Source organism: Aquarana catesbeiana, linkage group LG04 (assembly GCF_042186555.1).
Source record: "Aquarana catesbeiana isolate 2022-GZ linkage group LG04, ASM4218655v1, whole genome shotgun sequence".
Taxonomy (NCBI): Eukaryota; Metazoa; Chordata; class Amphibia; order Anura; family Ranidae; genus Aquarana; species Aquarana catesbeiana.
In genome coordinates, this window is record NC_133327.1 from 382,271,652 (window position 1) to 382,285,492 (window position 13,841).

General features: G+C 41.9%; 1 protein-coding gene across 2 annotated transcripts in view; it reads left to right on the plus strand.

The window, feature by feature from the left end:
• The window catches only part of LOC141140221 (amine sulfotransferase-like), a 207,540-nt gene that overhangs the window by 63,395 nt on the left and 130,304 nt on the right, over positions 1-13,841 (plus strand). For both annotated transcript variants that reach the window (XM_073627139.1, XM_073627140.1), the window contains exons 3-4: positions 4,120-4,334; positions 7,443-7,569. In XM_073627139.1, coding sequence (XP_073483240.1) covers positions 4,120-4,334; positions 7,443-7,569 — 342 coding nt within the window. The remainder of the gene's footprint in view (positions 1-4,119; positions 4,335-7,442; positions 7,570-13,841) is intronic.

Below are 13,841 nucleotides of genomic sequence, written 5' to 3' on the forward strand. Positions count from 1 at the left end.
GTTGCTATTAAGTCCAGCAGCAGTGAATTACATTTATCATTACTTTTTTACTCGTTCTTTACTTTTGGAGGCTTCCTTACATGTATGAGAGGTCAGAGTTTCTTAGGTGTGGTCCCTCTGATAATGTCCTGTTGCGGTTCCAGTAGCTTCTATCTAGCAGATGCTCTATTAGAGTGCACTCACACTAAAACTCTGAACAAGTCCTGGGCCCAGTTCAGCCCCTTGACCCAGTTCTTTTGTGTAACGTGAGTGCTTCAAACTGCGACTGGGATCGGTTAAAGCGGAAGTAAACCCACCCGTAAAACAGTTTCATTTCCAGCACATGATGGAAATGTAACACTCCCATTGGTTGTGCTCTGAACCATACTGTCAAACCATCCAATGGTTAGTGTCATAACTGATCACATATGCAGTTGTAGATTAAACCGAGGCAAAGATGGCTTCCTTGGATGAAAACGATAGGGGGTTTACGTACACTTTAAGCTTACTGCTCCTAGGACCACTTGGAAGAGATGATCCCAGGCGTGGGTCACTTGTGGTCTTGTTGGTTTGCTGCAGTATGAATATAAACTGTGCTGGAGAACAGTTCTCTCCACAGAGGACTGGCAGAGAAACAGGAGTCGCTGGTCTTGGTATCAGAGGAGTGTGCCCAGGAACCTTCTCTCTGATGTCATCTCTCTCTCTGCTGAAATGTTCTTGCCATGCATCCCTCCTTCGTCACTGTATTACACGCACTTCACCATTCAGGGTCCCTTTATTATCTCTTCGCACTCTTTCGTTGTCCTTTCTCTGCCTGCTATCCCTGGCCTCCAGCAGATTCTCAGCTTTCCTAATACATCCTTTCCTCTCTGATCTCACAGTGGCCAAACCCATCTCCTTACTTCAGTCATCTGTCCATTTGCTTCACCACCCCCCCCCCTTCTGGTGCTGCCATTATGATGCCTGTGCAGATGTGCTGAAGTGCTTTTCTAGAGCATTTCAGCACATCTGCGCACATTCAGGCTATCTACTGTGTACACAAGGACTGGAACAATTTTGGATTTCTGTGCTACCCATCATTGCACAAGCACAGGGAAACAATGTGCAAGTCCAGTTGTATGGGGGAAAACCTGCACACATCTGGACATGTGCAGAATCCAGGGCTGCAAGGGAGTCCAGATGTCATTCTTACCTAGACGAGAAACATGGAGTTGCTCCTTTGCAACACACAATAGATAAAAATAAATAAATATATGCTTAACAAAAAAAAAAAAAAAAAACTCTTGTGCTTATCAACCTAGACCAATCTGACAAGTAGCGACACCCAAAGTGTTAACCAACTTTGCCAAAATATGTATAAATAAATTGAATCGCACTGCAGTATCCATATATATATAAAGCAATTGAATATGTGTGGAAATCAAATATTGAAATCAAAATAATCAGAATAATCACACACTTATAAAACGGGGGCCCTAATGAAGTCAATTAATGACGTAACACATAGGATGGAGCGCTGAGAACTGACAGCATACAGAGCAGAAAAAAGGGATCATATTCCAGCAGTAGCATGTGCTATAGGCAGGAATTTCCAAACTACGGCCCACCAGCTGTTGCGGAACTACTCATTCCATGAGGCATTGTAAAACTCTGACATTCACAGACATGACTAGGCATGATGGGCATTGTAGTTCCTGAACAACTGGAGGGCCATAGTTTGGAGACCCCAGTGCTAGAGGACACGATCCCTGGCGTCGGCTATTGAGAATGGTGAGCTGTGGGGTACTTCTCTGCTTGAGATTGACTATCTTTAAATGAGTTGTTCTGATCTTGCTTTTATGTGAGTTTTTAATAAATATTGGCTGATTTTAAGCAATGTAGAGAGCACTATATTCTACCTTTTTCTCTTTTCTGAGCTGATTCATTGGCATTTCCTAGGGGTCCCTGCACTTTTGACCTTTTATAATATTAATATCTAACGCTGAAGGAGAGAAGTTGGTGGAGTGAACATTATCTCATCTTTGTTTTCTTCCGTGTGCAGTTGGATGTTCATTTTAAAGAGGAATGGATTAATGGACATGAATTGATGTTTCATTTTTTTCACGTTTTCACAAGTTTTACAAGTGTGAGATTATTCTGAGGACATGAAGGCATGAGGACATGAGGTTTACTGTGAATGTCCACTTTAACACCCCCCTTATACAGTTATACAGGATTTTCTGCCTTCCGAAGATGTCCTGTCCAAGAAGTCCTACCCAGAGACTAACCAAACCAGACCAGATCCATAAAGCTATAAAGCGGTTTAAAACAAATAAAACAAATTGAGCTGTGACTATCTACCCCCTTACACTTATACACTATCAGATTCCTCACACGAATAAGTGACCCATCTTTGGTGTCAGTGGGAGAAATTTTTCCTATTATTGGTATCAGTTGAAGGAGTAGGGCCCCATTGTCAGTGTCAGTGGGAAGAATAGTACCCATTGTTGGTGTCAGTGGGAAAAATAATGCCCAATTGTTGTTTTCTGTGGGAAGAATAGTGTCCCATCATTAGTGTCAGTGGAAGGAATAGTACCTCAACCCTGGTATCAGTGGGAGGATCTATACCCCATCCCTGGTACCAGTGGAAAGAATATTGCCCTATCATTGGTGTCAGTGGAAGGAATAGTGTACCATCCATGGTATCAGTGGGAGGAATAGTGCCCCATCGTTAGTATCATTGGGAGGAATAGTGCCCCATCGTTAGTATCATTGGGAGGAATAGTGCCCCATCATTAGTGTCAGTGGAAGGAAAAGTGCACTAAGAAATGGACTAAGGCAAGCAAAGGGACACATTCAGCCTGCATGCCACAGTTTGGAGCCCACTGTTTTAGAACATCTCTACTTTTGAAATATTAACTAACACATGTAACAATGTTCACCTTGCTTCAACAAAAATCTAAAAAGCTGTTTAAAACAAATAAAATGAATTGAGCTGTGACTACCTTCTTACACTTACAGAATCCTACACCCCACACAAATAAGTGACCCATCATTGGTGTCAGTGGGAGAAATTGTCCCATTGTTGTTTCCTTGGGAAGAATAGTGTCCCAGCATTAGTGTTAGTGGAAGGAATAGTGCCACATCATTGGTGTCAGTGGAAGGAATAGTGCCCCATCATTGGTATCTGTGAAAATAATAGTGGCCCATCACTGGTGTCAGTGGGAGGAATAGTGCCCCACCATTAGTATCATTGGGAGAAATAGTGCCCAATTGTTGGTGTCAGTGGAAGCAATAGTGCCCCATCATTAGTGTCAGTGGAAGGAAGAGTGCCCTAAGGGCTGGAAAAAGGCAAACAAAGAGCTACATTTAGCCTGCATGTCACAGTTTGGAGCCCACTTCTTTAAAACATTTCTACTTTTGAAATATTAACTAACACATGTAATAATGTACACCTTGCTATAACAAAAATTGATGGTGATAAAACTCTGGACTGCTAAATATGGTACATTTGAAAAAGGGTTGTTATTTTATTCTATTGGAATTAATTAGAAACCATGAAGTTTTGAGTCCCCAATGCATAACCAATTGACAGAGAGGGAGATTTACTAAAACTGATGCATATAGAATCTGGTGCAGCTGTGCATAGTAACGAATCAGATTAATTGAACAAGCTGACGTTAGGGTCGGTTCACACTGAGGCAGCACGACTTGCAGTGAGACTGCCTCAGGCAACCTGCACACGACCGCAGGCGACTTGCAAAATGACTTCTATATAGAAGTCAATGCAAGTCGCCTCGAGTCGCCCCCAAAGTAGTACAGGAACCTTTTTCTAAGTTGGAGCGACTTGCGTCGCTCCTATTAGAACGGTTCCATTGTACAGAACGGTACGCGACTTGTCAGGCAGCTAGGTCGCCTGACAAGTCGTCCCAGTGTGAACCGGCTCTTAGAAGCTGATCGGTTACTATGCACAGCTGCACCATATTCTGTGTGAACCAGTTTTAGTAAGACTCAGTGTGTCAGTGAAGTCAGTGTGTGCGAGGGAAAAGGTTTTACACTCTATCTTAGAGCATCCTTGACAGCATCCTTGACAGATACAGCTAAGTTTATCTAATTGTATAGATACAAATTAATGTAAATATTTCCCTTTCACATTAAAAGGAACTATTTGGACTCAGCAAATCTTAAGCTTAATATGCAGTGAAGAGCACCGAAATGGTACTGGAAAGATCGACACTACTGAAAGAGTGCAATGGCTTGAATTCCCAAGTCTAAATCCGGATGTAGACCCCAACAGTCGTCCTTCGCCTCGTCTGTTTGTATCCCATTTGTCAGAACCATTTGTTCCCCAAGGACTAAAAAATAAAAAGGCAAAAGTAAGTAGCATTGTCTGTTTATATCCCATTTGTCAGAACCATTTGTTCCCCAAGGACTAAAAAATAAAAAGGCAAAAGTAAGTAGCATCATTTTGGGCTGATAATGTTACTGGAATATGATATTAGCCAATGTACAGAGACCAGAATTAAAAATAAATAAATGTTATCTGTCCTAAATTGGGTGGTTATTTTTTGTCAGAATTTTATTAATTGTTTTTTAGTTTCAATATTGCGCTTAGGTCAATTAAATATCAACTCCCAGAGCTTACCCTGAAAAAGTAACAGTGGCATCACCGCTATACTGCATAAAGTCTGTACAGAGAGCAGGTCCATGCACACTGCAAAATGCCTGCAAAAAATTACAGAGGGGTGGACACAAAACCACTCACCTTGCACAAAGAATTAGAACAGAGGTGACTGGTGTCTATTACAGGAAATCCACACACAAATGGAAAGTGGAGGGATTATTTCTTGCTGGATTGCTGCACAGATCTTGAAAAAATACACATTGGAGACCAATATTCAAGTGAAGAGAAATAATGCTTTTGCATTAGGCAATATTTGTTTAGGCCAGATTTCAGCAGTGCATAATATATTGTATTGTTTCTATACTATACATATATGGAATAACTGATGAGGTTTTTCATTTGCTCTCCTCCTCAGCAAGTCCTTTCCCTACCCAGCTCACAGTGCCAGAAATATGTCAGCATGACAACACTGTAAACTTTAACACAGTATGAATATCTCACAATAGGGGCAGAATGTAATAGGATGTAATAGGATTGTATAAAGTTATATTTCAGTTGGCTACAGTAGTTATTGATTTTAAAATGAATGATACCTGGCTAAAAAGTATATGTTTATACATACCTGGAGTCTCGGTTTACATGTTATATCGTTTTAACGAGTCAAAATTAAAAGTCAGACAATAGGTGAGTCATAGACAGCACATGGATCAGATTTTAAAAGTAATGTGAGTTTTGTCATTTTTAGTAGTTACCCCAGTGTCTAGGCACAGTAGTATTACATAAAGAAAGCAACTAAGTTACCTATTTCCTATTTAGAAAAAAGAAAGGAAGGCATGTGGCCTGATGCATAATTTATAATAAAGAGTTTATTATAATAAACAGATGAGTTAATACAGGGGTAGATACTACATATTCAAAATTAAAATAGTAATAATAACTAACGACAATGTTGTCACTAGATGGACTGACATAAAAAGATACCCATACAAGGGATAAAATGAAATGAATACTTGGCTAACGCATTTCAAGGGTTTTCGTCTTCATCAGAGCCTTGGTCTGCGTGTTATAATAGAGAGACACCTGGATGGGTGGTATAACTCTAGTTGAGTGATGTAACCATATGAGTGGAATATCCTTCACTGTAGGGATTTATCCTTCCACCTCACAGTGTTCTTATCAACCTGGGGGGGGGGGGGGGGTAAACTCAACTGCAGTTGTTTGTAGTTTGTTTTTATTGGTGTAGTTTGTTTTTATTGGAAGACCTAGTGATTAGTTCAGGTGTCTCAGCCAGGGATCTGTGCCTGGAAGTTCAAGTCTTTTCTGGGCTATTGTGGCAATTCATCTAGGTGCTGTGCAGAGTCCACTGTTAAGTTGCAGCTGTGCAGCACTCAGCGTCGTTAGCTTGGACTCCAGGTTGTTAAGGAGCAGGGCCAGGAAGCTGTCTGCTGTGTCCCTAACAACGATGAGTTATCAGCTGTCAATGGGCTTCCCAGCTGACAGCTGAATAAAAAATAAATAATTTTCGGCAATAAAAAAGTGGAAAAAAGGCATGGGGGTTCCCCCTCCCCCAATCCATACCAGGCTCTTTGGGTCTGGTATGGATTTTAACATGGGGGTGGGTGCTTTGGGGCAGAGGGCTATCTGCCACCTCTGCCTCAAAGCACCTTGTGGGGACAAGGGCCTCCTCCCCACAACCCTGGCCGGTGGTTGTGGGGGTCTGTGGGCATGGGGCTTATCAGGGTTTGTTAAAGGGGGCTTCCAGATTCTGATAAACCCCCTGCCTGCATACCCCCACAACCACCGCCCAGGGTTGTGGGGATGAGGCCCTTGTCCCCATCAACATGGGGACAGGGTGCTTTCTGGCAGGGCGCAGAGCCCCCCTTATCCCATTGCACCTACCTCCCATGTTGAGGGCAAGTGGCCTCGTATGGTTCAGGAGGGAGGCTTTTGCTCACCCCCCCTTTCCTGACCTGCCAGCCTGTATAAGATAAGGGACTGGTATGGATTTTTGGGGAGGACCCCATGCCGTTTTTAATTTTTTTTACCTTGGTGTGGGGTTCCCCTTAAAATTCATACCAGGCCAGAAGGGGGGACCCCCACACCATTTTTTTTACATTTATCTATTGCTGACAATAGTATTTTATTGCCCACAATTTAAAAGTAATTTTTTCTTTTCTTTAGAAATGTCAATTTTGACAAAAGTCAGGTTCTATATGCGGTACAGATGTGCCATTTTACAGGCAGACTAAGGGGACCCCCCAGGTACTCTAAATGAATTTTTCATTTTTATTGTTGCACTATAAGCATCATTAAAATCACTGCTCCTAAAAAAAAAATCTTTAAAAAAAAAAATTGCATTGATACATGTCTCCCAGGGCAGTACCCAGTCCCTCATACCCTTTTTTGACCAATAACTTGCATATAAGCCTTCAAAATGGGGACTTTTGATTTTTCAGGTTTGCGTCCCATAGACTTTAATAGGGTTCTCTGTTCGGGTCAGAACTTTTTCTTTGTTTGGGAGTTCTGGTGTGAACTGAACAGGGGGGGGGGGGGGTGTTCGGTCCATTTCTAAATAAGAATAATTTATCCAGTATTAAATAGAGAAAAAAAAAACACAGAAAATACCCAGAAACATTGTACAGTCAATGCACAGTTTGTAAGCAACTTTAATAGGCTTGTTTGGCTAGAGCTAGACTCTCACAGCATAAAGAATATTTACTAAGTTCTCACTATTAGAAATGTCAACAACTACACCAATTACAAAATTAAGAAACAGTATGCTGGCTGTTTTTTTTTTTTTTTTTTTCTTTAAGTAATCCATCGCTATGCAATTTATGCAAGGTTTTTTCTCTTATTTGAGGTTATTTACGTGATGAGGAATCCAAAGGATGTTATGAATTCATTTTATCATTTTCAAAAGATCGCTGTTTTAGCGGAGAAGTCACCAGATTTTCAGCACTTTTTTGAGAAATTCTTGGATGGAGAAGGTAACTGTATTTCCTATGATAAATATGAATACTAATGCGCAAACCGAAATGTAGAGGTCACTGAGTGGCTGCCGACATGAAATGGTGTTCCCACACAATAGCAAATAAAAACAATATATAAATGTGGTGCTTACTCAATATAAACAGTATAAAGTGAAACAGCTTCCAAAGTGACAATGCAATAATATTGAATAATAAATGTGCAGAATATATAAATGCTGGTGTATCCAAAAAATGTGATCAATCCCAAAATAAAGTGTTAAAACAAAAAACGTGATCAGTCCAAAAAAACAAACAAACAAAAAAAAAAAACAAGGATGGATAATAAAGTGCTTGTGAAAAAATATGTATATTCAAATGTGACATCAGTGCAAAATTCAGTTCATATAGTGATCAGTTTCCATCATCCGTGCACCAATGATAAGCCCCAGCCTCTCACCTCAAATAAGACCCCTACAGGTCTAGTAGCGCTTCTGTTGTTTAATATCTTGAATATCCAGGCTCTTTTCCTTGGAGCATCCAGCCAGATCAAGTATATTTTGAAAAGGAAACTCCACTGCAAATGTTATCCTCCTTAATATCTTCCACTCTCCTTCATTAAAGGCTCACATGGAATATAATGTCTTTGATGACGCCCTGGAGGAGGGGCAAAACGCATCGACACAATATCCGGCTCATGTTACCAACCAGTGACGCCGTTTTCCTGCTCTCTGTGGAACGCACGCTGATATAGCGGCGATCACGGACCCATTCTGAATGCCTGTTTAAAAGCCTCCATTCTGTGAGTAGCGCTACCATGCGCACCTGACCCATTTCCCTACAGTATTACACTATGTCTTTTTCCTTACATTTTTTTGGGTGGAATATGATGCCCGCGGTTTCCAAGGCTATATCCCATTGACAGCAGTCCAGGTTTAATCGTATCCTCTTACAGCAACGGCAGCATTTCAGGTGACTGTATGCAATCCTTTGAGCTGAGAAGCTGGATGTCTGCTATCATTTATTAGTGGGATTTATCTTGAGAAATATTTACATCCATCCTGGATTTTAATGCATCATGTGTGTTTGAATCAACATTGTTATATTCTGAGGTCTATTCCTACGGCTGGCGGCATTTGTTTTCAAACAGATGTATTTCACATTTCATTATAGTCATTTGTTTTTAAACATACATATCTCTCATTTTCACTGTATGTCATTTGATTTATTTAGCACTTATTGCAATTTTATGATCACATTCACATCATAACAGCGATATCATAATATATATATATATATATATATATATATATATATTTACATATTTCATATATCATAGTTGTTAGCGCTGTATTTTTTTGTATAACCAATCAGCTTCACATGACTTCCGCGACCGGAAGTGTCATCACCCATCTCCTCCCGACGTGTTGTGTTACCTGTAGGAGTCTTAATTTGAGGTGAGAGGCTGGGGCTCATCATTGGTGCACGGATGGTGGAAGCTGATCACTATATGAACTGAATTTTGCATACATATTTTTTCACAATCACTTTATTATCCATCCTTGTTTTTGTTTTTTTTTTGGACTGATCAAGTTTTTTTTGTATTAACACTTTATTTTGGGATCGATCATGTTTTTTGGATACACCAGCATTTATATATTCTGCACATTTATTATTCAATATTATTCAATGTTATTGCATTGTCACTTTGAAAGCTGTTGCAAATTTAGTAAGCGCCACATTTTTTATATTGTTTTTAACTGTATTTCCTAGGTGTTCATGTTATTGCTGATTTAGTAAAAGAGTACTTTTCACCACATTTGCAGAATCCTTTGCTTCCAAGAAGCCTTGATATATATATATATATATATATATATATATATATATATATATTTTTTTTTTTTTTTTTTTTTTAAATCATCTGATGGTGATTGAGTATTTGCAAGACAGAAAAGCCAGTAAAGAGGTTAAAGAAAATTAACATTGTTTTATTTTCCCTAGCACAGTTGTTTACAGACAGCTTACAAATGCCATCTTTTTTGAATCATAGGTTGAGATGTTAAAGGATAAGTTCATCTTTTTGTAGCATGTTACATATTTGTATTCAGGGTGTAACACATTACTATGCAACAGTTCAGCTCAGATTGTTTCTCTTACAGACAGCCTTCTATCTGCACACTTTGTAGCTGCCTGCTATGCTTCAGTTCTGACCTGTGAAGGTCCCAGATAAGTACAGCTGTGCAGCATAACATTTAGCAGATAGAGTCTGCCTGTAAGGGAATCGATCTAATCTGTCTGCTGTGTAAAAGGAGAAGGAGAAGATGAACTTTGCTGCCTGTCCTGCACTTATTTACTGTTTAGGTATGTGCCTGTTTCAGTAGGTATGGCCACATCTCCCAGTGGAGAAGGGACAGAAAGAGGGGGTGGTTTACTGAAGTTGTCACCCCCCCTCTAAACTTTCAAACAGCAAACGGACCATTACAGGGACCTACATGACAGATTAAGTGCCCCTGCTGGAAAAACAAAAGGAGGGAAGAAATAAATAACAGCTTATTCATGATTATGGTAAGATTTGATAATTATTTAGCCTATTCCATACTGCTCCTTTAACCGTGTCCCACCCAGCCACTGTACATAAACGGCTGGGTGGGGCAAGCGCTGCACTGACTGGACATACCTGTATGTCCTGTCAGAATGTGTGATGTGATCCAGTGATGGCTGTGTCCCTCAGATACAACACATCACAGATCGGCATATGGGCTTTCCGATTGGCCTTCCAGATCATGTGATGGCTGTGTCCAATCACAGCCATCACACAATGTAAACAGAGACACATGCCTCTGTGTCGGCAATCTTCCTGAGCTCAGTGAGGGGGATGACTGCAGCCTGTCAGTGATCTCTGTGTAGCTGCTGATTTTACTGTTCAGCTATGCACAGATCATGCAGACTGCAGCCATCCCACACCAGTGCACCAAGCACCATCTGTCTATGTCCACAGTGCACATCAGCATCTGTCAGAGTGTACAGTGCACAAAAATATCTGTCACAGTGTACCAAATGAAAAAACATTTTTAAAGAAATAGTGTAAAAATAAAATAAATATATATTTTTTAAAACACCCCATGCTTGCGCGCAAAGGTGTGCACGGTAATCACACCACACATGTCAGGTATTGCTGCGAATGTCAGAGCGAGAGCAATAATTCTATCACAAGACCTTCTCTGAAACTTTGGGGTGTGTCAGGAAAGGTTTCACCTGCTGGTGGCGCTGTCAGATCTTTGGGCCGCAGTACTGGTGTCCACCAGCGGGTGTCTACTAGCAGTCTGAAGCCAACATCATTTCCTGCAATCAGGCGTCACCTGAGACTGATTGCAGGAGGTGTACTTATAAATGGCAGATGCTTTCACTCATTGCCTTGGTATTGTTCCTTGAGCCCTAACCTGTGTTTGCTATCCTGAGACCTGTATGCCTGTATGCCTGTGTCCTGTACCTTGTGTCCTGTGTCCTGTGTTCCTGAACCCTGCATCCATCCCTGGAGTCCTGTCTTGCAGACTGACCCCTTCCTCCTGTTGTCCTCTCCCTGTCCCGTCCTGCTCCCTGTTCTATCTGATTGATCTCTCGTGTATGACCCTGGCTTGATTACGTTTATGATTACATCTTTCTCCTGCATACACGGTTTAGAGTTATTATTGTGTGTTACCGTGGTTGTTTGCTGGTTTGCTTTATTGTTTATGACTTATCCTTTTAATAAATCATACTATTACTACTTTAAATATGTTTGGTCTTCCCTATTGCAGTCCACACATTTCTGGTCGCATCGGTTTATGACATAATATCAAGGCCAGTCCTTGCTTAGGGAAGCCATCGTGGTTCTGTTATTTTTGCTAAAATGCATGGGGAAGTAGTTGTCTACCTTTCTGTACTGGTGACGGAGGATAATAATTATTGTCCTCAGATATTGAAGGAGTGGGCCAAAGATCAACTTTTAGAGTGTATCCAGGCCCGGACTGGCCATAGGGCACACCGGGCATGTGCCCGGTGGGCCAGGGGCCGCCGGGCCGCATGTCACTTCTCCCCACTCTCATCCTCTGCTGCATCTCTCTGCTGCCAGCTTCGTGGAGAAGGCCGCATTTCTTTCTGGCAAAGTCCCGGGTCCCCACTCTCAAAGCAGCTGGGCTGCTCCTTGTGCCGGCGCTGCTCACCCCGGCCGCCTCCGCAGCCGTCCGGCCAGCCTCCTGTTTAGCTTAGGAGGAAACGAAAAGGTCTGGAGTACAGGTCATGTGACCATGAACGGGGAGGAGCTCTGGCCTCTGCATGATGTTGTGAAAGGACCCTGGACTGCTAGAAAGGTAAGTGACACTATGCCAGCCTACCAATAGTGTTTTTTTTTTTGTTGTATCTTGGCTGTCAATGTGTTTTTTTGTTTTTGTTTTTTTGTATCTTGGCTGCCAATATTTTTTTTTTAACCTGCATGCCAATGTTTTAAACTATTCATAATAAAAGCATGCTGTGGTCAGTCTCTCTTAGAGACCCCTTTCACACTGGGGCGGCGTGGGCGTTAACGCCACTAGTTTTACCAACGCTTTACAGCTGTTATAGCAGCCCTTTGGCGCCGCTAGCAGGCACTTTTAACCCCCCATAAGGGGTTAAAAGCGCCCGCTTAGCGCTGCTTTCAAATCACTTTTAAGGCGCTTTGAAAGCTGTACCCAATTATTTGAATGGGCAGGGGCAGTGGAGGAGCAGTGTATACATCGCTCCCGCACCACCCCAAAGATGCTGCTTGCAGGACTTTTTTACCCGTCCTGCAAGTACACGGCTCCAGTGTGAAAGCACAGAAGAGGCAGTTTACATGTGCTTTACAGGCGCTATTTTTAGCGCAAAAATGCCTGTAAAGCTCCTCAGTATGAAAGGGGTCTTACACAATGTGAATGAACAAAGGTTGAAGGACCCCTTTCAGGGCCGGTTCATGCTGCTGCGATGCGGGAACCCTGAGAATCCACTGTGGGTTCCCACATCGCACCCGACCCACACAGCAGTTCACACTGCCATATGCGAACTGCTTGGGAGTGTCATACAATGTTAAGGAAACCCCCATTTCAGCTCGCATATCGCACTGCGAACTGACAGTTTGGACATACATCGGATCGCATAGGTGTGAACGCCCATGCAATTCGATTCTGGTGCGGACCAAAAAAGGGTCCTGTGCGTGTTTGGGCTAAATGCGGTGTGATATCACCCATACTGTCTGTATGGACCGGTTCACACTGGTGCGCTGTGCGAGATCACATGTGATTTGAACCGCACTGCAGTGCAAATCACATGCGATGTCCGTGCAATGCGATTTCAGCCATATAGATAGTATGGCTGATATCGCACTGAACCCATTGATGTCTGAACTGCCAATGTTAACATGCGATAAGGGAAAACAAAGAAAAAACTGCGCCTTTATTTGTTTCCCCTATTTGTTGTGAATATTTCACTGTTGAACTGCTGCTTCCTTGGGGGGTTTCTATGATATGATAGTGCGGGGATTCTTTTTCTGTTTTTCTCTGTTAACATGCGTTAACATTGTATGACACTCCCCAGCAGTTCGTATATGGCAGTGTGAACTGCCGTGCGATGTGGGAACCCCTAGTGGATTCGCAGGGTTCCCGCATCACAGTAGTGTGAACTGGCCCTATGGCTGAAATCACACTGCACGGACATTGCATTTGATTTGCACTGCAGTGTGGTGCGAATCGCATGCGATCTCGCACAGCGCACCAGGCCCTCACACCTAGATCGCAACGTGGTAACGTTAAAGCACCGCTTGCTTTACTGGCACTGCAGCGACACTTTGAGGGCGGTAGCGGGGCAATTTTAACCCCAAAGAAGGGGTTATCAAGGGATTAAAAGCATTTATTATCATATATTATATGTATATAATATTAGTATTAAGTATATAATTCAAAATGATTAACAAGTTACAGTGACTGAAGCAGGCTAAATATAACTAAAATACATTGAGAAACTGGTTGCCATTATTTGTAATTTGGTTTTTAAAAAAATGGGTTGCTCAGTTTAGAATGCCCAGGCCTATTTTTTGTCCCAGTCCGGGCCTGAGTGTATCCTTTTTGCTTATTCTCTACTTGATCAGGGCAGTATGCTGTAAGTATTCCTAAAGGCAGTGATGACTTGTCTCCTCCTTTCAGCATGGCTCAGGTAAAATCATTAGTGTGGCTTTTGGAGGATGACTCAGCGTATTTCTTTGAGCACTATTCAGGATGTTCCCAACAGGTGTTAGTGGAGTGTGT